Source organism: Siphateles boraxobius, unplaced genomic scaffold (genome assembly GCF_051911475.1).
Source record: "Siphateles boraxobius isolate OS27281-9 unplaced genomic scaffold, OSU_SipBor_1 41, whole genome shotgun sequence".
In the NCBI taxonomy this organism is placed as follows: Eukaryota; Metazoa; Chordata; class Actinopteri; order Cypriniformes; family Leuciscidae; genus Siphateles; species Siphateles boraxobius.
Window position 1 is genome coordinate 4,053,311 of NW_027509042.1, and position 23,579 is coordinate 4,076,889.

At 41.9% G+C, this 23,579-nt stretch overlaps 1 protein-coding gene across 7 annotated transcripts in view; it reads left to right on the top strand.

Moving 5' to 3' along the window:
* The window catches only part of ptprt (protein tyrosine phosphatase receptor type T), a 316,287-nt gene that overhangs the window by 71,873 nt on the left and 220,835 nt on the right, over nt 1-23,579 (top strand). For all 7 annotated transcript variants that reach the window (XM_077197876.1, XM_077197874.1, XM_077197875.1 and 4 more), the window contains exons 3-5: nt 8,490-8,761; nt 20,644-20,725; nt 22,519-22,634. In XM_077197876.1, the coding sequence (XP_077053991.1) occupies nt 8,490-8,761; nt 20,644-20,725; nt 22,519-22,634 (470 nt within the window). The remainder of the gene's footprint in view (nt 1-8,489; nt 8,762-20,643; nt 20,726-22,518; nt 22,635-23,579) is intronic.

The following is a 23,579-nucleotide window of genomic DNA, read 5'->3' on the forward strand; positions in this document are numbered from 1 at the left end:
TATATGAATTATATCTAGAATGTGTGAATGTATGTATATGTATATGTATATGTATATGTATATGTGTATGTATATGTATATGTATATGTATATGTAGTTGTGGTCAGAATTAATGGCACCCCTGGTAAATATGATCAAAAATGTCTGTAAAAAATGAATCTTCATTGTTTATCCTTTTGATCTTTTATTAAAAAAAATCGCAAAAATAGAACCTTTCATTGAATTAAAATAATTGAAAGTGGGGGGTAGGTCATATTATGAAATAAATGTTTTTCTCCAAAACACGCCAGTCATAATTATTGGCTCCCTCTTATTAAATACCTTTTGCAGCCTCCTTTTGCCAAGATAACAGCTCTGAGTTTTCTCCTATAATGCCTGATGAGTTTGGAGAACAACTGACAAGAGATCAGAGACCATTCCTCCATACAGAATCTCTCCAGATCCTGCAGATTCACAAGTTCATGTTGGTTCTTCTTCTCTTCAGTTCACCCCACTAATTTTCTATATGGTTCAGTTTAGGGGACTGGGGCGGTCATGGCAGAAGCTTCATTTTGTGCTCAGTTACCCATTTTTGTGTTGATTTTGATGTTTGTTTTGGACCGTTGTCCTGAGGGAAGATCCAACCACGGCCCACTATAAGATTTCTAACAGAAGCAGTCAGGTTTTGAATTTTTATCTTTTGGTATTTGTTAGAATCCATAATACCATGTATCTGAATAAATGTGTTTTTATGTGTTATTTATCCGGGTCACGGCACCAATTTAACTCCTCAGGTTCTACTCGTCTCGCGTGCGGGCCTTTGCTATGCTCTCCTTTTGTACCATATCTGGAATTCAAGGACACCTGGTCTATGCACGGGAAAGACCGTCTCAGCAAAAAATAGAAGTAATACTGGATATATGGCAGTGTAACGAGGTGCAATAAGCATCAAGTTTGCCTTTTTGCACGCTGCCAGTAGGATGCCGCTATTGTGCCCCTCTTCTCAGCCACCTGTTCCCGTCATGAATCTGGACGTGGGCCGGAAATAAGAGGGCCAGGGCCAAACTGTAAATTTGGAGCAAGCAGGTCCTCTGTCCCAACACAACTCGTAATTTGACACAAATCTTTTGACCTAGAGCTAAATGTACTTGTTACTTGAGTATAAATGGAGCTTGAGTTGAAATAGTCTTTCTCTGCTTTAGAAAATACTGACACGAATGCACAAATTTAGACAGTTCCTTTTTTGTTTTAAAAGGTTCCACTTTCATGCACATATCTGCAGTCTGTCAACTGAGATATATTATGCCGGACCATTTCGCAGCAAATATGAAACTTTTCCAGACATGGAGACGTGTATCTGTTTAGAATGTATTTTTAGACATTATTGGACATTTTTGCATCTCCCTTTATCTTTATACCTTCTCTTCTTTCTTCTTCCTCTCCCTTGTTAGTTAGCCATGATCTCACCAGGCAATTTGACCACCTTTGGATCTTTTCAGTCCATTCCTTTTAGATGCTAATAATAAATAGCCAGACTACGATCAATTTGAGACAACCTGAGTATAATTCAACTACTTGGCCACTGAGGGAGACTTTATTAGGAACTGATAAAAGGGCATCCTTTGTTGCAAAATGAACACAAAAGTAGTAGGATAAGAAGCAGAAGAAACCTTTTTCTTTTAAAATCCATTGTGAAATGCAGATTTCAGAATTTCAAATAACCGTATAGTAATTCAAATGCGAAGATGCCCAGTTTCAGAAAGCAACATTCAAATGCCAAATGCCAAAATAAACACAACAAATTGGACCAGCATTCTTAAAATCTGCATGCACAGCGGCCACAAAACTATCTGGAAAGACTATGAATTATGAACAAATATGATTGCGAGTGACACTTTATTTTATTTTTTATAAAGAAAGACCTAATTTAAAGCAGTTAAAAATATGTTTTACCTTAACCTTAAAGTTAAATAGCATTTAAAAAGTTCTGAGAAATTCATGCAGAATTTTATTTTTGTACATGGTTTTGTACAACACTTGGTTTACTTGGTTCTAATGCAATGAAATAAATGTAGCTTAAATGGACAGTTCACATCAAAATGAAATTCTGTCATCATTTACTCACCCTCATGTTGTTCCAAACCTGTTTGACTATCTTTATTCTGTAAAGTGCAAAAGAAGACATTTTGAAAAATGTCCATACAATTAAAGTCAGTGAGGTCCAATGTTGTTTGGACACCAACATTATCCAAAATATATTTTTTGTTCTGCAAAATAATCTAAGTCATACTGGTTTGAAATGACATGAGGGTGAGTAAATGATGACAGAATTTTCATTTTTCAGGTGAACTATTCCTTTAAAGGGTTAGTTCACCCAAAAATGAAAATTAAGTCATTAATTACTCACCCCCATGCTGTACCAACCCCGTAAGACCTTCGTTCATCTTCGGAACACAAATGAAGATATTTTTGATTAAATCTGAGAGGTGGATCACTGCTACATAGGCTGCCAGAGGGAATGAAACTTGACGGCCCAGAAAGTCATTAAAGAAAATGTTTAAATATTCCATGTGCCTACAGTGGCTCAACTATAAGTTTATCAAGCGACGAGAATACTTTTTTCCCGAAAAAAAAAACATAATAACGACTTATTTTTCCACGACGCATGCGCGAGAACTGAGAAGAGAACGTTCTTCTTCTAATACTTCTTGTTCACTTCTCGCGCATGCGTCGTGGAAATCTCTTGAACTCTCGTCTCAGGCCCACAAGGAATGAAAAGGAATAGTCGAATAAAGTCGTTATTATGTTTTTTTTTTTCGGGAAAAAAATAGTCTCGTCGCTTGATAAACTTATAGTTGAGCCACTGTAGGCACATGGAATATTTAAACATGTTCTTTAATGACTTTCTGGGCCGTCAAGTTTCATTCCCTCTGGCAGCCTATGTAGCAGTGATCCACCTCTCAGATTTAATCAAAAATATCTTCATTTGTGTTCCGAAGATGAACGAAGGTCTTACGGGGTTGGTACAGCATGGGGGTGAGTAATTAATGACTTAATTTTCATTTTTGGGTGAACTAACCCTTTAAGTGTCCAAATACTTCTTGGGTCCACTGTATGTCTTCAAAACACATCCTTATTGGAATATTAATTAGATATCTGTTCTGTTAAAAAGCGATTGGTGGGATCCCTATTTACATATGCATTTACCCTTGATTTAAATAGTCACCATCAGTTCTTCTGTAGCCAATCAGCAAACATGTAGTGAAGCAGAAAGAGTGAGCTGCAATCCTTAACCACAGATGAAGTTGTATATATTGGATTTGCCATTGGCCGATTCACTGATTTGCATTAAGGTGCCCAACCGTGGCGTCTTCATTCTGATAATGACACTTCAATTATTGATTTTCCACTTATCAGATTATCACAGTCTCAGGGGTTTGCAACACTGACTGTCCACTGTCTGCTTGAAAATAGCTGCAAGAGCTCATGGAAAGAGGGAATCGGAAGTAAAAGCTGGCGCGATTACAAAGGGCCATGGCGAATTGCGGCATACAGCCGGTGGGTCTTGTTGACTCTACGCCAATCACGTGTCATTTGGCGCGACAAGCAGGGCAAGGCTGTTTCTGCTCTAGTTGAGATCATGCATGTGTGAAAAGTAATAATAAGGGCTTCGGAGAGGAGGAAAGGACATGGATAGTGTCACATCATGAAGGTCCATTACACATCCAGGACAGCAAACATATGGGGCCTGACGGAAGTACCCAACTGTCTCCCATCCTGCCTCTCTGCCATAAAAGCATCCATTCCATTCCTTTTACACTGACTTTCACATATACACCCTGGATGAGGTGAGAAGGGAATTGGGGAATTTACTGTGCTTGAATGTGTCAAATGGACCACAGCACAGATCCACTGTGCTCTTGGGACCCCTATGAAAAGTATGTATGCGTTTATAATGGGACGGCCCATCTGCAGCCTGTCATTGGGGGGAGTGCATCAGGCACGCATCTTCTCTCACTCGCAGCTGCTCCAAATGAAATGTTTGCAGCTGACACATTACCATTTCCTCCGAAACGGGGCCGTATAGTGGACCTCTGATATGAGAAGGCAAACTGTGTGGGTTTTTATTTAGTTTTATGTAAATTAAAGTTCCAGATGCATCTGGTTTTTACACATTTATTTATCTATTTAAAATATATATATATAAATACTGCACACTACTCAAACTTGCATCATCAGAAATTTTCATTTGCAGTGTTTCAGTCAGCTGACCTTCCTCAGGTTTACACACAAAACTATCAGCTAGTGGCGCTTTTCCACTGCATGGCACGGCTCGGTACGGCTCAGTACGTTTCGGCTCGGCGCGGCACGGTTCGGCTTGCTTTGCTTTTCCACTGCGTGGTATGACTCGGCTCGGCGCGGCACGGTTCGGTTCGCTTTTGCTCGGTTGCTTTTCCACTGCAGTTAGTACCGCTTCAAAGTGGGTGGGATTATGACTGATCGTTATAGTTTATCCGGTCCTCGGCAACTAACAAGAGGAACGTCTGCGCTTCTCGTCCACTGACCACGATTCAGCCATTTCTTTTTTTGAAGTTTTTTATCTTCAAGCAAGTCAAGCAAGTAGTTTTAAAACATTGGAGGCTGTTACTGGCTATTTAAATCTAGCGGGTTTGATGTCTCGCAAATACAATGACGCTGGTAGTGACGATTCTGTCTGTCTGACCAATCAGTGATCTACGCCAAAGCACCAAAGCTTGCCGTACCGAACCGAACCGTACCGTACCATGCAGTGGAAAAGCGCCATAACATTAACCAAGCTGAGAAGTCACTACAAACTGACTCATTGTGTGTTTCATAAGTCATTTCAGGTTCATTTTGGATGTGACTCAAAATGTAATGTCCGAGTGGGTGAATTGTTTACTTAGCAATTAGTCAGTCCATTTCCCTCTCAGGTTATTTGCGGATCAGTTGTGAACATGATACGTGGGAATTATCTCATTCACCGTGTAATCAACCAATGTAGTCCTATCATGTGACTTTTCGCATGCATTTTCCAATTCTCCCCCTCACATTCAAGCTACAGGACCTCAATTTCTCAATTTCAAACTCTGAGGTTGGTAAGATTACATTAAAAACCGTAATAGTGTAAAATGTTATTGCAATTTAAAATGTTTTAATAATAATTTATTCATGTGATCTGAATAATTACTCCAGTCTTCAGTGTCACATGATCCTTCAGAAATCATTCTAATATGATGATTTGCTGCTCAAGAAACATTTCCTATTATTATCAATGTTGAAAACAGTTGTGCTGCTTGATTTTTTTTTGTGGAAACTGATTTCCCTCAGGATTCTTTGATGAATAGAATGTTCAAAAGAACATAATTTATTTGAAATATAAATAATCTGTAACATTTTAAAAGTCTGTACTGCCACTTCTGATAAATTTTATGCGACCTTGCTGAGTAAAAGCATTAATGTCTTTAAAAGAAATCTACTGAAAACCACATTTTTTGAATGGTATTGTATTTGTAAAGTTTTTTTTTTTTTGTACTGTCTGAATATTTTTGCGGATCCACAAAGCGATACTGATCTATGATATATGCTGTCACACCTATTGAGGCTATTTCCTCACTTCCTTATTATTCGTCCCTGTGTTTTTCCTCTCAGCGGATTAGCTCTTCCATGGTACATTGCAGATTACCGCCCTTGCTTGGCTCCATGGTAAATAAGTACTTTATTGTTCCCGGGATAAAACTGCCAGGCAGAAATGAGGAATGCCGTGACTTTATCAGACCGAGCAGCAGAGGGCCCAAAGTACAAAGACCTGCCATAATTGTATATTAAAGTGACACCTTGCAGAGTTTTTGCTATTTGTCATGTTGGGGATCATATTATGATGGTGGGAATGTGACATTTAGTGCAAAGAGCTCCCTGTGGAAATACTCAGAGGGAATAATGACTTTCACTGGCAAGTCCTCTTGGTACTTTGCAGTCACGCGCAGAAGAATCCTCTCAGAGAAAATGAGTTGAAATTGCCACACAAGGGCCAGGCGTCTCGAAGATTGATGTGAATTGCACGTCATTCTAAAACTGCTTCTCAGATGTTTGAACCGATAAATCTTCCAATCAAGGGCATTTAGACATAAATTAATTCACATAACATCTCTTCATTTTAACGCAGAGGTGACAGCTGTCAACCAAGTGGCACTGAAGCGATACCTTATCAGATTGCCTTGTGTGGCCCCTATGAAGATGCTTTACAGACTGTTGTGCTGTCCTAGAAAAAACGTACTGGATCTGTCTTGTCGTTGGTCTCGAAAACCATGTGTTGGTTATTAGTTGATGTCAACAACATTAAATCACCAGTAGTGTAGCTGTGATTCCGTGAAGCTTCTGAGGACTCTATTTTGACAGCACGTTTGCTGATAGCTGAGAAAGACTCTCATATTTTTATCGATTTTAGTAAAGGAGATCGCCAAGTGCTGCGTTTTACTCCAGAAGCCATTTTCATTCTGCAGTAAGTATTGAGAGAAATCGTCATCGCCATTGATCTGTGTTTATCTCTGCCCACAGTTCTAGGAAAAATAATTATCATCCAAATAGTGTTGCCCTTGAGAATGCGCAAGTATTTCTCAAATATATAAAGACTATTAATAATATTTTGATTCACTCCAGAACTCATAAAGAAACGAAACGTACAGTGAATGTGAGTGTCTCTAATGCTTTGGGAGTCCTGGAAATAATTGAAATCAGGTAATACCATTGAAGCAATTTAGAGGCTACATGTTTTTAATCTGTTTTCCTGCGAGAGCTGCGTTAACATCGAATTCTTCGTGATGTAAATATTAATTTCCATTTGACATTCTCATGCAAAGTCCCACTGCAAGACTCTGCCGATCACAGCCATGTTTGTAGTGTTGTCATGCTTGTGCGAGCTGATTTATCAAGAGTGATTTGTGCATCCAACAGTCCACCTGGAATAAAACGTGTTGAATTATTTATCATGGAACCATTACATCCCATTTCACATTAGCTCAGCTTAAGACAGTGTAATTTACTGAAGCGGCCGATGGTGTGATTGAGGACACTCGTATTGACCGTGGTGGTAGGGCTGATTGCTTGCTTGTAGGTTTGGTCTAAATTGCCTCTTGGTTCAAAGGCCTCGTTTTACCCGAACATATATATTGGCAATCATCAACGGTAGGGAATATATAGATATCTGCTCGGAATACCTGATGGAAAATGCACGTGGGCCGAGAGGGTTGAATATGAAATGCAATCAGACGAGTTCACTACCAGCCCGCTGTTTAGGGGGCCTTCGCTAGATTGGATCAGTGTGCAGAATTGATTGGCCTCATCCCAGGGCTCAAGGTTGTGTTGATTGAAAGATGTGATGCGCCCGGGTCTTGTGGTCATGTCTTAGATAATACTTGTGATGAATAGGGTGTTATGGCAATGGCTTCTTCTGCCCACCTAGAAAATCATGCACGGTGATTTAGCACAGCCAGGCAGAAAAAGTGTGGGGAAAATTGGGACTCATTTTGACCTACATACATATGTGATGTTTTAACCTAGCCCTTAACATATGCACATAGCTTGACGTATGTAAACCATCTGGATCCAAAAAGCCTGGTTCTGCATTGGCTGGCATTCCGCAGTAGCCGTGTGTTCTGATGAAATAACATTTTTGAGAGCAGCATATATTGAGTATAGTAGATTTTTGGATGTCACAGCTTAGATTTGTCCATAGCGAAAGGAGCTGCATATGCACACAGTTTCTGAAATGTTTCTAAGGCCTTTGAGTCACCTAGCCATGAACAGGCCAGCACTATAATTGCTGTAAAAATACCATTGAATACCCAGAGTTTTGATTGATGTAGGCTGTCACCTTTGTCAACGCCGAAACCTTTTTTCTTTTTAAAGAACTTGAAATCAATTACTATAATTTATATTTAAAAAAAAGCCAGCTTTGGGCCTTTAGCTTAACTAAAAATCATGATTTTTGTATCCTCTAAAGCCCTTCACTCTTTCCTCTTTCTAATGCAGTGCCGTTGTTAGTAGAGACTTGTACAAAACCACTAATACGGGTGCACATTGTCTCATAAAATTGGAGTAAAACAGATGTAAAGGTGTCTACAGAATCATTATATAAATAGTGTCTCAGCACTTACAATCTCAATGTGGTTTTATAGCAGGCAGTTAGCCAGTTATGTGCTGCATTCTGCTTACAAAGGCACAAAAGGCCATAACATGATTGTGTAAAATGACAGTTTAGCCTTCAGCGTGTGAAAAGAGTATGAGAAACTTAACATCAAAACATCCTTTTCTTTCATTGTTGTTTTTTATTTTATTTTTTATTTGGTGGAGGGGGATATTCTATTCTATTCTATTCTATTCTATTCTATTCTATTCTATTCTATTCTATTCTATTCTATTGCTTCCAGTTCCTTCTAAGTTACGTTTCTGGGAGTTTGTTTGACCTATTGTACATTGTTTTCCTCTTATAGGTTCCTTCATGATGGTGAATGCTTCAGGTCGTGCATCAGGTCAGAAGGCCCACCTGCTTCTCCCCACACTAAAAGAGAATGACACCCACTGCATAGACTTCCACTACTCCTTGTCCAGCCGGGATGGGACAAGTCCTGGAACCCTCAATGTCTACATAAAAGTGGATGGTGGACCACAGGGGAATCCCATCTGGAATGCCTCAGCACCAGTCACTGAAGGCTGGGTAAAGGCTGAACTTGCCATCAGCACCTTTTGGCCCAACTCCTACCAGGTAAGCATGACCCTAACAATGCCAAAGTCAAGGGTTTCTTCTGGTTTAAATAAAGAAAAAATGTAACTCTTATGCACTTACAATGGAAGTGGAGCAAATAATTGCCCTCTTTTTTGGTCAAGATTAGCAAGACAACTATCTTTTTTCTTTTTAGCAAGATGGAGCCCCATAGCAAGCACAGTTTAAATGTACTGCAAATTTTGTCCCCTTGGCCACTGAAATCGACTCAAGTTTATTTTCTGCCTTATACTTGTGGTGAATGGCTCCAATTGAACTGCAGAGTGGGGCAGTAGATTGCTCTCTACTCCAATTACCACTGCAATCTCTGTCCCCTAATCTCACCCACAAATGGCCCTGGTGAATAAGCTTTTAGCTGTTAATTTTAGATCTGTCTTTTTGCTTATTACCTCTCACTCTCGCCCCCTCCTTCCTTTTCTCTTTTGATTCTTTACACCCAGATCTCTCTCTCTCTGCCTCTTATCCTTCTCTTCCCTCTGTCTATAGATTCACCCATCAATCTCTGGATTGAAATACCCTCATAAGATTAGCAGTGTAATTGAATTAACTAATGAGAAGAGCAAATATTTAGCCTGTGCTGGGAATACTGAACTTGCGCTGGCAAACAGCAGACCCAATATTTGCTTAGGGAGGGCATCTATTTGATCAGCAGGCAATATCAGAGCTTTTTCTTTGTGTGTGTGTGTGTGTGTTGTGTGTGTGTGTGTGTGTGTGTGTGTGTGTGTGTGTGTGTGTGTGTGTGTGTGTGTGTGTGTGTGTGTGTGTGTGTGTGTTTATTTTTGCTTTTGGGTTGAATCTCACAAAAAGTAAATATGATCAATAAGTACAGGTGCTGGTCATATAATTAGAATATCGTCAAAAAGTTGATTTATTTCAAGAATTCAACTTAACAGGTGAAACTAATATATTATATAGACTCATTACATGCAAAGTGAGATATTTCACGACTTTATTTGTTATAATTTTGATGATTATGGCTTACAGCTTATGAAAGCCACAAAATCAAAATCCCAGAAAATTAGAATATTACATGAAATCACATAGTAATTACACAGGAATGCCATGGTCATTGAACCAGGTTTTGGTTATTTTGGCAGTGTGGGCAGGTGCAAATCCTGCTGTAAAATGAAGGAAGCATCTCCATAAAGCTTGTCTGCTGAAGGAAGCAGGAAGTGCAATGAAAATGTCGTGGTAAACGGCTGTGTTGAGTGGACAGCACAGTGGAACAATTCCAGCCGATGACATGGCTCCCCAAACCAACACAGACTGTGGAAACTTCACACTGGACTTCAAGCATCTTGGATTGTGTGCCTCTCCATTCTTCCTCCAGACTCTGGGACCTTGGTTTCCAAATGAGATGCAAAATTTGCTCTCATCGTAAAAGAGGACTTTTCATGGTCAACTGTGCTTTATTAAATCCAGAGTCAACGCAGCCGTCTACCAGAACGTTTTCAGAGCACTTCATGCTGACTTCATTTTCCAGCAGGATTTGCACCTGCCCACACTGCCAAAAGAACCAAAACCTGGTTCAATGACCATGGTATTCCTGTGTAATTACTGTCTGATTTCATGTAATATTATAATTTTCTGGGATTTTGATTTTGTGGGTTTCATAAGCTGTAAGCCATAATCATCAAAAGTTTCACCTGTTAAGTTGAATTCTTGAAATGAATCAACTTTTTGATGATATTCTAATTATATGACCAGCACCTGTATATATAACACTAATATTGTAAATATTATAATTTCAATTAAATTATATTGAAGAAGGCTGTGTTGTCGAAACGTGGAAATATCTTTTTACTGGTTTTAACAATTTAGCTGTAACAGTTATCTGGATTTATTCATCTTTAGTTTCACTTTCATGGACTTTCATGCTGCATCTCAATTTGCCTACTTATACTACCCCTAAAAGTATGTATCTTTTTGTGAAGAAAAAGTAGATACTTTTGAGTGTGTAGCAAAAGAGTACACAAGCTTTGGGACAAACTATCACGTCATACAATTGCGTCTTTAATGGTTGCTCTCTGTCGCATCCTGTCACAGTAAACTGGCCTGTCAATCATCTTGTCATAGTTAAAGTTCTCCCATTTCATTTCATTTCATTTCATTTCATTTCATTTCCTACCATATCAGAGAGAAATGCAGAAGCACGTTGATCTGCAGTCCCGGGTCTTTCATGCAGGGAACTCTCCTCATATTAATGCATAATGATGCATTTAAAAGTTAACGGTTAAACGAATCTTTATAAAAGTCCACATTGTTATTGCAGATGAAATATAACACGGATAACATGAAATAACTTTGATTGGTCACTCAAACCTTTATCTAAATCCTTTATCTTTATCTGACGCCGTCGGTCGCGCATATCCGCCATGTTTTGTAGTTTTATAACACTTTTTACTCCTGTTTGTAGTTCCTCCTCCAAAGTGCAATGGGTTGTGGGCAATATTAGCCGTTATAGTGTGCACCACGGATCCACACTTCGAAAATCGACCGGAAATAGTAGACCATCTTGGGACTTCTGGCATACTCTTTTCAACATACTATGCTTTGGGACACACTTATTTTAATCTCACATACTGTTTAGGATGGATAGTATGGACATTGAGACGCAGGGTCAGTTTGTTTTCATTCATCACACGTGTTCCTTTGTGGATTTTCCCGCCACTCATCAGTTGTCATGGACACTCATCAGATCATCACACCTGTTCGTCATCTCCTCATTATCACTATGTATTTAAGTTCCTCACCTTCACTCTGTGTAAGTCGGTTGTTGTTTGTGTGTGCGTGCTACACATGCTGTTGCTTTCTCTTTGTTGTTGTGGATTACCTGAGTTTGTTTTAATTGAAAAAAAAAACATTTTGTTTATAGAAACCTTTTTGAACTCTCATTCAGCTTCATGACATTAGCCCAGTTCATTAAAGGCTGTTTACTTTACCATGTAAGTGCCTTGGAGTATTTTTCTATATACATGTATATTGCAATTTCTTTTTTAAATTTAAGATTATTTTTTATAATAAAAAATGTATTTTATGATAAAATATTAAAATTATATTTTATATTTCATGTCTTTGTTTATTTTCATTTTGTGGTGAAATATGACCTGGACATGTTCTCGACAAAAACTGTGAGATTCACACTCTGTGTGTGCTTGTTCCCAGTTTGTGTTCACTGAACGGCATTTAAAGTTTTTAAAAGGACTCACTTGTCTTGCTGAGTTGAACTTAATAAATTGCCTGTTAAATATCGAGAACTAATATCTATTAGAAAATCTGCCCCTAGGAGCATAAACTATACCGAAAAATGTCCCACTAAGAGTTTGATTAGAGCAACGAATTTGCCAGATAAGTGGCCAATTTTGGCAAAACGAATCTCTGGATTAATTGACTCGTTTCCTGCCGTGATGCATTTTAAATCGTAGGGTGCCACTTTCAATGTGACAGTGTTTAAAGGGTAAAGTTTTATGATATGTATAAGGAAAAAAGGCGAATTAATTCTGTCTCTGTTTGAACTTGTTTTAAAAAAGCATTTTTTTCTCCCATGTCATGACCATTTTAAAGATAATTTGAGTCAGCCATAATGCTGTGAATAAATTATGAATACAGCAATGTCCTTGAGTAGAAGCAAGGCTGATAAAATTACCATGCAAAGGGTTTGCTCATTCAAAATTGAAAATACAGCCATTATTTTGCTGAACCTCTTGTCTATGACTTTCTTGTGGCAGGATACTCACACTGGTCTCTTGTAGGGTCTGGAATCGAGAACCAATCTACAGTAAATAAAACAAAGCTAAAGCTACTGAAAGTAGTTTCCACAACATTTCTGAAACTGAAATGTGAAATTCTCTGGTTGTGGTTTGCAGTGTTGGGAGTAACGCGTTACAAAAGTAATGCATTACAGTAACATATTACGTTTTGCTGTAATGCAGTAGTGTAAGCCATTACTAATCAATTTTCAGTAATATTTTACTCTGTACATGTTCGGTAAGGCTTGCGTTACAACAGACTTTTAGTTTTAATTGTAAAACAAACAAAAAAAAACAAAAAAACAGCAAGACCGCCAGACATTAACGAATGAAAGATGCAAGTAGGCTAAGTTACCTGTTCGTGGTCAGTCAATAGCCGCGCGTGGTGTCCAAGTCTGTAATTAAAGACTAAATGGCAGCGTCTGATATATTTGTATAGCGATTTATTTTTTACAGGAGTGCCGTGAGGTATGATTTCGGGCCTCTGTGCTCACCCTGGCCAGAGGAAAAGCGGCTAATGGTGAAGATGGCATGAAGGAGAGATTCGCGAGATGGACGTATGCGCATTAGGCTATTCGTTCTGTGTTTTCTTTCTAAACAGTTAGACTATGTTTATGTGGTATTTTTCATGTTTTCATCACGCAATCATGTTTTTGATGCGGTGGTGACGCGTTCATGTAAGGGCGGTCGCGCTGCCGATAAAGCACCTAAAAGCTGTCAGAAAGAACCGGCAAAAGCAATGATTATGAATATGTCAAATATAGCAAGGAGACATGTTGATTGTTTATTAATAAAGTCAAGATGAAGTTGACGATGCTGACTCGCGATCCTCGCAGTAGGCTAGTGAATGCACCAGAGAGAAATGCACTTCCCTATCAGGGAACTCGAGCTGCGTGAAACGCTGTGGGAACGCCCCTGCGTGAATGCGTCATGAAGCACATATGAAATCAATCCAATGGCGAGACGGAACGTCATAGGCGGGTGACGTCATCGACCAGGAAACTATAAAGCACTCCCAAAACACAAGCGCATCAGCTTCTGTTACTTCAGCAAGCGCTCTGTGTGTGTGAAATCATTCAATACTGTGTTTTGTCTGTCATTAGTTGTCACTAGGCAGGAGTTTTCACTTATATATTCTCATATATATATAAAAAACTATATATCATTATGGCGAGCGAGCAACAGTTTAGGAAGTGTGTTTTCCCCTGCACTCGCTTTATTACTGGCGGGGATACACATCTACTATGTGTTGCTTGTTTAGGAGTGCAGCATGCCCAGTCAGCTCTCGAGGGGGCTGATTGTGAGCATTGCGAGCGTCTACCTCTACGGACGCTGCGCTCCCGCCGATCGCTCTTTGAGGAGAGCGGTTCGGTGCGCGCTCCCCGCGGATCGGGTCCCGCTTTTGCTGAGGCTGAGCGGCGATGCCTGTCCTGGGGATCGCAGTTGGATCTAACAGAGGGGTTTGAGACGGGCTCTGCCTTATCTCAGCCTTTACCTGTTAGATCCAGTGCCTCAGTCCCGGGTTCGGAAGCACGCGCTGCGGTTTCTTCCACCCAGGCTGAGGCACCTGTTCTTCAACTATCCAGTTCTGAGGAGCTGGATGTTGAAAGTATTGATAACACACTAGAGACTGGGGACTCGTCACTTCAGTCTCCTGCCAGTGAGGAGCTTATGGAGGTGCTCACTCGAGCCGTAGAAAAATTAAGCATTGAGTGGCCAGCTGATAGGCAGGAGTCTAAATTAAAATCTAAACTAGATGAAAGATTTTTGCCGTCTCGCGCTATGTCTCCACGCCGGTGTCTTCCTTTCTTTCCAGACCTCCACACTGAGGTGTCGAGGTCCTGGAAAAGACCTGTATCTTCTCGTATTTTTAGTCAACAGACCTCCTCTTATTCCAATATATCTGGGGCTAAGTTTTATGGGTATGGGGCGATGCCGAAGGCTGAGGAGACTCTCGCTAGTCATCTCTCTCCCGATTCGGCATCGTCTTTTAAGACACCGGCATTGCCCACCAAGCCCTTAAGAAATACTTCGGCTTTGGTGGGCAAAGCTTATTCAGCGGCGGGCCAAGCAGTATCATGCCTTCACACCATGGCGATACTTCAAGCGTATCAGGCTGATCTACTTAAAGATGTGAGCGAAGGGGAAGAGGTTAGTGCTGACGTGATAAGAGAGCTTCGTCAGGCAGCAGATTTATCTCTCCGTGCCACCAAGGAGACGGCCAAGTCAGTGGGCCGTTCTATGGCAGCCCTGGTGGCCACGGAGAGACATTTATGGTTAAACCTCTCCAATATGAAGGAGAAGGAGAAAACTTTCCTCCTGGACGCCCCGCTTTCAACTGCTGGCCTCTTCGGTGACTCGGTAAATTCTGTCATCGAGAGGTTTCAGGAAGAAAAGAAGCAGGCGGCGGCGCTCCAAAAAATTCTTCCCCTTCGCGTACACGTCTCCGGGGCTGCTGGGCGGGGGCAGCCTCGTCCGTCTACCAGCTCCTCACACCGCACGCAACAGAAACAGAGCGTCGCGTCTTGTGCTCCTCCTCAGCAAAACTGGGACGAGACGCGGCGCTCTCAGACGAAGTCTTCGAGGGGTAAGGCTGATCTGAGGACAGTCATTATGGCCAAGAAGGCTTCGTCAAAAAAGTCCTGACGTCTCTGGCGTCAGGATGCTGAGGGTAGTCCCCACCGTGAGAGAAAGGAGTTCACCGCATTACACGGTGCCCATTCTCTCTCAGTGCCCTCAGGGGTCCGTTCTGCCGACCCCTTCTTCGTGCCGGGGCGTAGACGGTCCCAGCGAGTGTTTCCCCGAGGGGCGCTCGCTCCCTCTGAGGAGGGGTCCAGAGCTGTCAGACCAGTTGTTCCCTGCCGGTGCGCTGTTACAGGGCACTGTGTCTGCAGCTCCAAGTATTCCAGAGGCCAGCCTCGAGAGGCTGGTACCCTTAGTAGATTTTTTGGCAGAGTGGAAAAACCTTCCAAATGTATCTCATTGGGTCCTGCAGACAGTCGAAAAGGGTTACGCTATTCAGTTCAGGTCTCGTCCGCCTCGATTCAGGGGAGTCCTACCTACAGTGGTGGGCCCCGAGCAGGCTCTGGTATGGAACAGGAGGTAAAAACTCTTCTGCTGAAGGGAGCTATAGAACGAGTTCTTCCTCCCAGCAGGGAGTCAGGTTATTACAGCCGGTACTTCATCGTTCCGAAAAAGGATGGGGGGTTACGTCCAATTTTAGATCTGCGCCTGTTAAATCGTACAGTAGGGAAGTTCAAGTTCAAGATGCTTACGCTCAAACAGATCAAGTCACAAATCAGATCCGAGGACTGGTTTGTCACGATAGATCTAAAGGACGCATACTTCCATATCTCCATCCATCCACAACACAGGAAGTTCCTGAGATTCGCTTTCGGGGGCGAAGCGTATCAATATCGGGTTCTTCCATTCGGCCTAGCACTGTCTCCCCGGACTTTCACGAAATGTATGGATGCAGCTCTGGCTCCGCTGCGACTCCAGGGCATCCGCATTCTAAATTATATAGACGATTGGTTGATTCTAGCTCAATCGGAGCATCAGGTGGCTCGGCATCGAGATGTCGTTCTCGCTCATATCAAGAAACTGGGGTTGAGGCTCAATGCCAAGAAAAGTGTGCTATCTCCGCTTCAGAGGACCACTTTTCTGGGTGTAATTTGGGATTCGACGACGATGCAGGCACGTCTGTCTCCTGCTCGTATCACTTCGATCCTTATGGCCGTCAAACAAGCAAAGCTAGGCCAGTCACTCACTGTCAGACAGTTTCAGAGATTGTTGGGTCTGATGGCAGCAGCGTCCAACGTTATTCCTTGCGGCCTGTTGTACATGAGACCGTTGCAGTGGTGGCTCAAGACCAAGGGGTTCTCCCCGAGGGGAAACTCGTTCCGCATGATCAGGGTCAAGCGACGGTGTCTTCGCGCCCTGACCATGTGGAAAGAACCTTGGTTCCTATCTCATGGGCCCGTGCTGGGAGCTCCTTGTCGTCGTGTAACGCTAACGACAGATGCCTCCCTCACGGGCTGGGGGGCGATCATGAGTGGTCGCCATGCTCAGGGTCTGTGGCAGGACCATCATCTCTCTTGGCATATAAACTGTCTAGAAATGTTGGCTGTGTTTCAGGCTCTGAAACACTTCCTCCCAGACCTGAGGGGTCATCATGTTCTTGTCCGGTCAGACAACACATCGGTGATCTCCTACATAAATCACCAGGGAGGTCTGCGTTCGCGCCCGCTATACAAGCTGGCTCGCCAGATCCTTCTATGGTCCCAGGGGAAGCTTCTTTCATTGAGGGCGATTTATATCCCAGGGTATCTAAATCTAGGGGCAGACATCCTGTCGAGGCAGGGGGCCGAGGCCCGGGGAGTGGAGACTCCACCCGGAGGTGGTGGAGCTCCTGTGGAAACATTTCGGTCGTGCCGAGGTAGACCTGTTTGCATCCAAAGAGACATCACACTGCCCGCTGTGGTTCTCTCTAAGCCTTCCAGCCCCTCTGGGGTTGGACGCTATGGTACAGGCGTGGCCGAGGTCACGTCTGTACGGATTTCCCCTGATTGCTCTGCTCCCAGGAGTTCTGGAAAGGGTTCGCCGGGACGGGGTCAGTCTACTGTTGGTAGCCCTGTACTGGCCGGCCCGAGTATGGTTTGCGGACCTGGTATCTCTCCTTGTCGGCCCGCCTCTGGAGATTCCTATCAGGAGGGACCTTCTCTCTCAGGCGAGTGGGTCGCTTCTTCACCCCCGCCCAGAGCTGTGGAATTTATGGGCTTGGCCTCTGAGGGGGCCCAGCTCGTAGAATCTGGTCTCTCGACTGAGGTCGTTGAGACCATCCTCCAATCCAGAGCTCCGGCCACGAGGAAATTATATGCTTTGAGGTGGAAACTTTTCACGTCCTGGTGTGGGCAACACCGGCTGGACCCAGTTAACTGCCCGGTGGGTGCAGTGCTGGAATTCCTGCAGGAGCGTTTCTCCACAGGGTTATCCCACTCCACACTGAAGGTGTATGTGGCGGCCTTATCTGCTTACCACGTCCCTTTAAGTGGAGCCTCTCTCGGGAGACACCCACTTGTAACTCGTTTCCTTCGTGGCATTTTGAGGCTGAGGCCAGCAGTTCGCACGAGGGTACCGACCTGGGACCTTGCGGTTGTTCTAGAAGGTCTCTCTCTAGCACCGTTCGAGCCCATCGAAGAAGTTTCTGAGAAATTCGTTACTCTAAAAACTATATTTCTCTTATTGCTATCTCTTCTTTAAAAAGGATAGGAGATATTCAAGCTCTATCGGTCTCTCCCACGTGCTTGGAATTCTCACCCGGCATGGTAAAAGCCTTTCTCCTTCCTAGACTGGGATATTTTCCTAAGTTCCCTACTAATTCTGTTAGGCCTATTGTACTGCAAGCCTTCTGCCCTCCTCCTTTTCTGACGTCGGACCAGGAGAAGCTTAATCGTCTCTGCCCAGTTAGGGCTTTAGATGCTTACGTCCACAGAGCTGCCCTGTGGAGGGAATCTGAACAGTTGTTTGTTTGCTTTGGACCACCCATAAAAGGGTGTCCCGCGTCTAAGCAGAGGATGAGCAAGTGGGTGGTTGAGGCCATCACACTTGCCTATGAGTCGGCTGGTCAGCCTTCAACCTTGGCTGTCCGAGCTCACTCTACTAGGAGTATGGCTGCTTCTAAAGCTCTTTTGTCAGGAGTCTCTCTTCAGGACGTTTGTGATGCGGCAGGCTGGTCCTCACCGCATACATTCGTCAGGTTTTACCACCTTGACTTCAGCTCCACTCCAGGGGCGCAGGTGCTTTCGTCCGAATGTGCGCCTTGACTACACACGACGGACACTTGCTCGTATGGCGGCGTTGGTATTAGCGTTCCCACAGCGTTTCTCGCAGCTCGAGTTCCCTGATAGGGAACGTCTCTGGTTACGTATGTAACCTTAGTTCCCTGAAGGGAACGAGACGCTGCGTGTCTGAGCCATACTCCCGGCATGCCCGTGAGCACTTGCTTCAGTCTTATCAGAAGCTGATGCGCTTGTGTTTTGGGAGTGCTTTATAGTTTCCTGGTTGATGACGTCACCCGCCTATGACGTTCCGTCTCGCCATTGGATTGATTTCATACGTGCTTCATGACGCACTCACGCAGGGGCGTTCACACAGCGTTTCACGCAGCGTCTCGTTCCCTTCAGGGAACTAAGGTTACATACGTAACCAGAGACGATTTCATTTCATAAGCAGAGAGCAGTCTGTTTCTTTCGTTTTGAATTGTTCTGTTTACAAGTAGACATTTCAATATAGATATATTTTTCAGGGCCGTACAATTAATACAAAACGAAATTCACTTTAAAGAAAGGCTTCGTGTCTTCTGTGTAAGGTGTCTGAGAAAGTTTTAAAGCAGTCTTTTAGTGCCGCTTCAGAGCGGTCGCGTCCGTAACGGAGAACTGTCACGTCTGTAACATTGTTTTTTCCTCATAAATGCGAACACGAAAAATAAAATGAAATGAATATTTTATGTTCTGTGGAGAGCCAACCCTTCTTCATTAGATTTCCGCAGTGTAGGCCTAATTCACAGAATTACAACTAAAAAAATCGTTGCCTCCTAAAAGTTAAAGATTTTTTTTTGTCACACTTGACTGTCGATTTCCCTAATATTAAATATAAAACGCATGTGTAGACTGATATTTTTCTAAGGTCTGGACTCCTTTCTGGGAGGAGACTATGGATAAACAGACGTTTCAATATTTTGGTATTTATGCATTTTCTGAGAATTTATATAATTATATAAGTTTTGACTGCAAGTCTGCAAATGTCATGTCCATAACGCTGGAATTCCCAAATTTTAAATAATTTATCCTCAACTAGTTTTGTGGTGTAGGTCTACATATTTTATAATGGTAAGTTAACTTCAAATAATACTAATAGTAATTTAAAGATGTGGTAGCATTGGATCTGGACTGTATGGATAACGCGGGAGTTGGAAGGGGTGTGCCGCCATTCTGCAGGTTCGTGGATCTGAGTGTCGCGATTTCGGTTTCATATCCCATATCGTTACAGCCCTAGTCATTTTAGAATGTTAAGTTCTACTTCTGTATAGTTATTTTGGTGAAAGTAACTCAAAAGTAATACAGGAGTAATGTAACGCATTACAATTCTGAGACAGTAATATTGTAAGGTAATGAATTACTTTTAAATAACAGTAACAAGTAATATATAATGTATTACAGTTTGGAAGTAACTAGCACAACACTGGTGGTTTGTGAAAACACACACCTTCAGTCTCTACAGTCTCACCCTGAATAACTTGGTGAGAATTGAATCTGGTCAAGTAGATTCAGTCCCTTTGACTGATCATAGTCAGGCCTTTTTTGGAAAGCCAGGGACTTGAGTGCATCCTGTGTCCAGGTTTTGGCATTCTAGTGCCAGCCCTTGGCAGCTCTGAGAGAGAGGGCATTGTTCAGACCACACATGTCTTCACCACATGGCATGTACAGTATGTCATGCAGACCATGCCAGTCTCATATGTGTGTGCTCGAGATAATCAGATTATTATGTCTTGCTCGAGCTTCTTAAAGTTTGGGGACATGGATTGGCTGTCAATATTTTTATCATTCATCAGAAAAAACGAAGAAAAAAAATCTGAAAGTGATTCTAACTATATCATTTCTCTGTGCCTTAATCATTATATATGTGGTGTGGACTTCTATTCTTTCAAATTTAAAATGATTTTTAAAACTATATATTTATGGTTATCCTCCTTGGTGTGAACAGGGGCAAGTTGCATAAACATGGCAGCTAAGTTAAGACTAGTCTGGCCAACTAGCAATTAACCTTTCTGCTAACAATCTTACTTTTTAGATTCATAATTGTCCACTCTACCTTTTTATGTAACTGACTTAAAGTTATGACCAGTCTTGAAGGAAAAAATTGGGTGACTAACTTGCAAGACTAGTCTAAGCAGTTTTTGCTACCAGCCACAGGCCTTTAATCTAGCAAAGATCTCTCCATTTGAATATTTTCAATCCATTTCTTGCTTGAAATAAATTGACCATCTCAGTTCAGTCTGAAAGAAGCTGACTTGATTTAAACGCTTGGTTTCCTCTCCCCTCTTCTCTCATTTAGGTTATTTTTGAAGCAGTATCTGTACAAGGGCATCCTGGGTTCATTGCAGTGGATGAGATGCACGTTTTGGCCCACCCTTGCCGTGAGTACACACGCACACACACACACACACGCACATGCACACACGCACACACACACACACACGTACGCACGCACGCATGCAAGCACACACAGACACACACACACCTACACACACACACAGCGCCTGCTTACTTTCACAGTCTTGGCTACGCTGTAGGAGCTCAGTCTGTCAACTACTGTGAAAAGCACTTCATGTGGATCGAGGGTTGAACAGAAATGGAAAAGGCCAGCAAACAAGCAAGTCTGTGGATGAGAGAGAGAGAGAGCGAGAGGGAGACAGATTGCAGAGCTGAGTGCTCAGACTTCAGGCCCCCATCATTCTTGTTATGACAGGAGAACTTAAGCCTTTGACATCCATTGTCCTAGATCTCTCTGTCCCTACTGCAAGCCAGCAGTGCCAATGAGGAAATTAGGTTAATGCGTATTATAGAAGACCCCGGTCTTACTGTGCATGATTCATCACTGCATCTTATTCCAGAAAATTTTTGTTGAAAATCCCATTTCACTCAGAATTATGTCCGATTAGAGAAGTAAAATGGGTTGGAAATGGCACATCATGTTATGCATTACGCCTTCATTCAGAGGACCTAATGCATTCAGAGGCTGCATCCTTCAAAGGACGTGGACTTCGAAGGCATGGACACAGCTATTTGTTGAACCAAGTGTTGTTAAATGGGACGGTCTAACCTATGTGATAACTGAAAGCCAATGTAACGTGACTGTGACATTTACATGTATCAGTTTAGCAGAAACTTTTATCCAAAGCAATTCATCTTAACACAATGGATCTTTGCATAATGGATAGTTTAATTTCACATGCAATGTTTTAAAGATAGTAGATGCTGTACAGTGTATATTACACAGTATGCAGTAAGCTAGTATTTTATTCTACACAACCAGAATTATTATTTTTTTTTATAAGAGCTGATTTGAAAATGCACAAATATAGATCTTATCTTGACTTTATGTGCCATATGTGAGAATATGTGTGGGCAATTATTATTAAATCTTAATGCTTTCCACATGTTATAGCAGATGTACTAAAATTGAAATCCATATTCTGAATTACTTTAATTGAAAAGGAATGATATTGCTTTTTCGCAAAATGCTTACTGTACATTCACAGATAATGAAGCTGGCTGGGAGAGTGGGTGGGGACTGCTGTAGTGAGTTCAGATAGTCAAAGAGTTGTTGTTGTTAAAAGACAAATGCACCTGTAAAGAGAGAGAATGTCAATTTCAAATAGTATTACATACAATACAAGCTCCATTAAATTTCTTGTTTTCAGATGTTGATTCTAAATGTACAATCAGGAAAAACAGAAAGAAACCATGTTTACTATCATAGAACATACAAGAGCTCAAAAGAGCATTTGGACACTTCAAAAAACAGAATGTCATTAAATTTACAATAAAATACATTTGTTTTGATATTTTGTATGGAAAGATAGCACAAGTACACTTTATAAACTAAATGTTTGACAAAAAGATGTTTATTTTAATAGGATGTTTAAAAAGATGTTTATTTTATTTTTATTTTTATTTTATGTTTATAGGTTTTAAATGATTAATTGATATGCCTTAAAACAATATAATAATAAAAATAAAAATGTTTAAGAACACTTTGTGATTGTCAAATGTTAGTGGGACATGTTCATTGCTAAAGTGATGAAGTACACCTGTTTTAAGGGGCTTTAGGGAGCACAAAATAGTTAACCATCAGTATCTATGTGCTTTATATAATTTGCATGGTGCTATGGGTTGTTTTTGAAGGTATATGTGTTTTTTTTAATAGGCAAGACGCCACATTTTCTGCGGCTGCAGAATGTAGAGGTGAACGTGGGACAGAATGCAACCTTCCAGTGTATTGCTGGAGGCAAATGGTCACAACATGACAAACTCTGGCTACAGGTGAGTTATGCACACAACCTCACACATTTCCCACACAAAGGGACAACAACATACCTATAGAAACATTCATAGACCCACCAAACCTGGGCTACGCCTACATTAATCCAGATACATTTGAAAATGGCGTTTTCATTTCCAAACACTCTCCGTCCACACTAGTGTTTACCAAATGTTTATCATCCACACTGAAACGTTGGGAAAAGCTAATTTCACCTTACTGTGCATGCGTAAAATCTTGTAAAAGCTCACTGAGATACAGACAGAGCAGACATAATAAAGCTATTCTTCTGGCAGGATCATTTAATTTAGCAAACTATCTCACCATTCACTGATACTACGTCGCACTCAGTCACCATTACATGTTTGGTCTAAAATGCAATTGCTCTCGTTTTGCTGCAGGACAGCAATTGCGAGTAAATTTTGTCATCTTTGCAGGACTGCTATATGAAGTGTACAAAGTAACGTCTTGTGTTACTTGACTGTAACCCTGTTCCCTAAAAAAACAGAACGAGATACTGCGCTGATCAGCGCATTGGGAACGTCTTTAACGTGACCAGCGGTGAATATGTGTGCAACACGTTAAAAGAAATTGACCCGGAACTTTTATAGCCTCGGGCGGTGATGTCATTGGAGTGCATGCGCGTGCCGCAAAGCTATGAATAGATGAGACACAGCTGCATTGACACGATATTTTGCCTGAAGAGCAGTCCTGGGACATCTTCAGCACGGCAATACAGCGCAGCATCTCTTTTCGCTTTTTCAGGGAACGGGGTTACAGTCAAGTAACCCGAGACATTCCCTTTCAAAAGCTACAATCGATGCTGCGCTGATCAGCGCATTGGGAACGAGAATGCCCATGCCGCCGTGCTTGGAGGTGTCTGGACCCCTTACGGTTGTGTTCTGTGTGCTCACAAGAACGCAAGAAGGTCTCAGGCATGAGCTTGT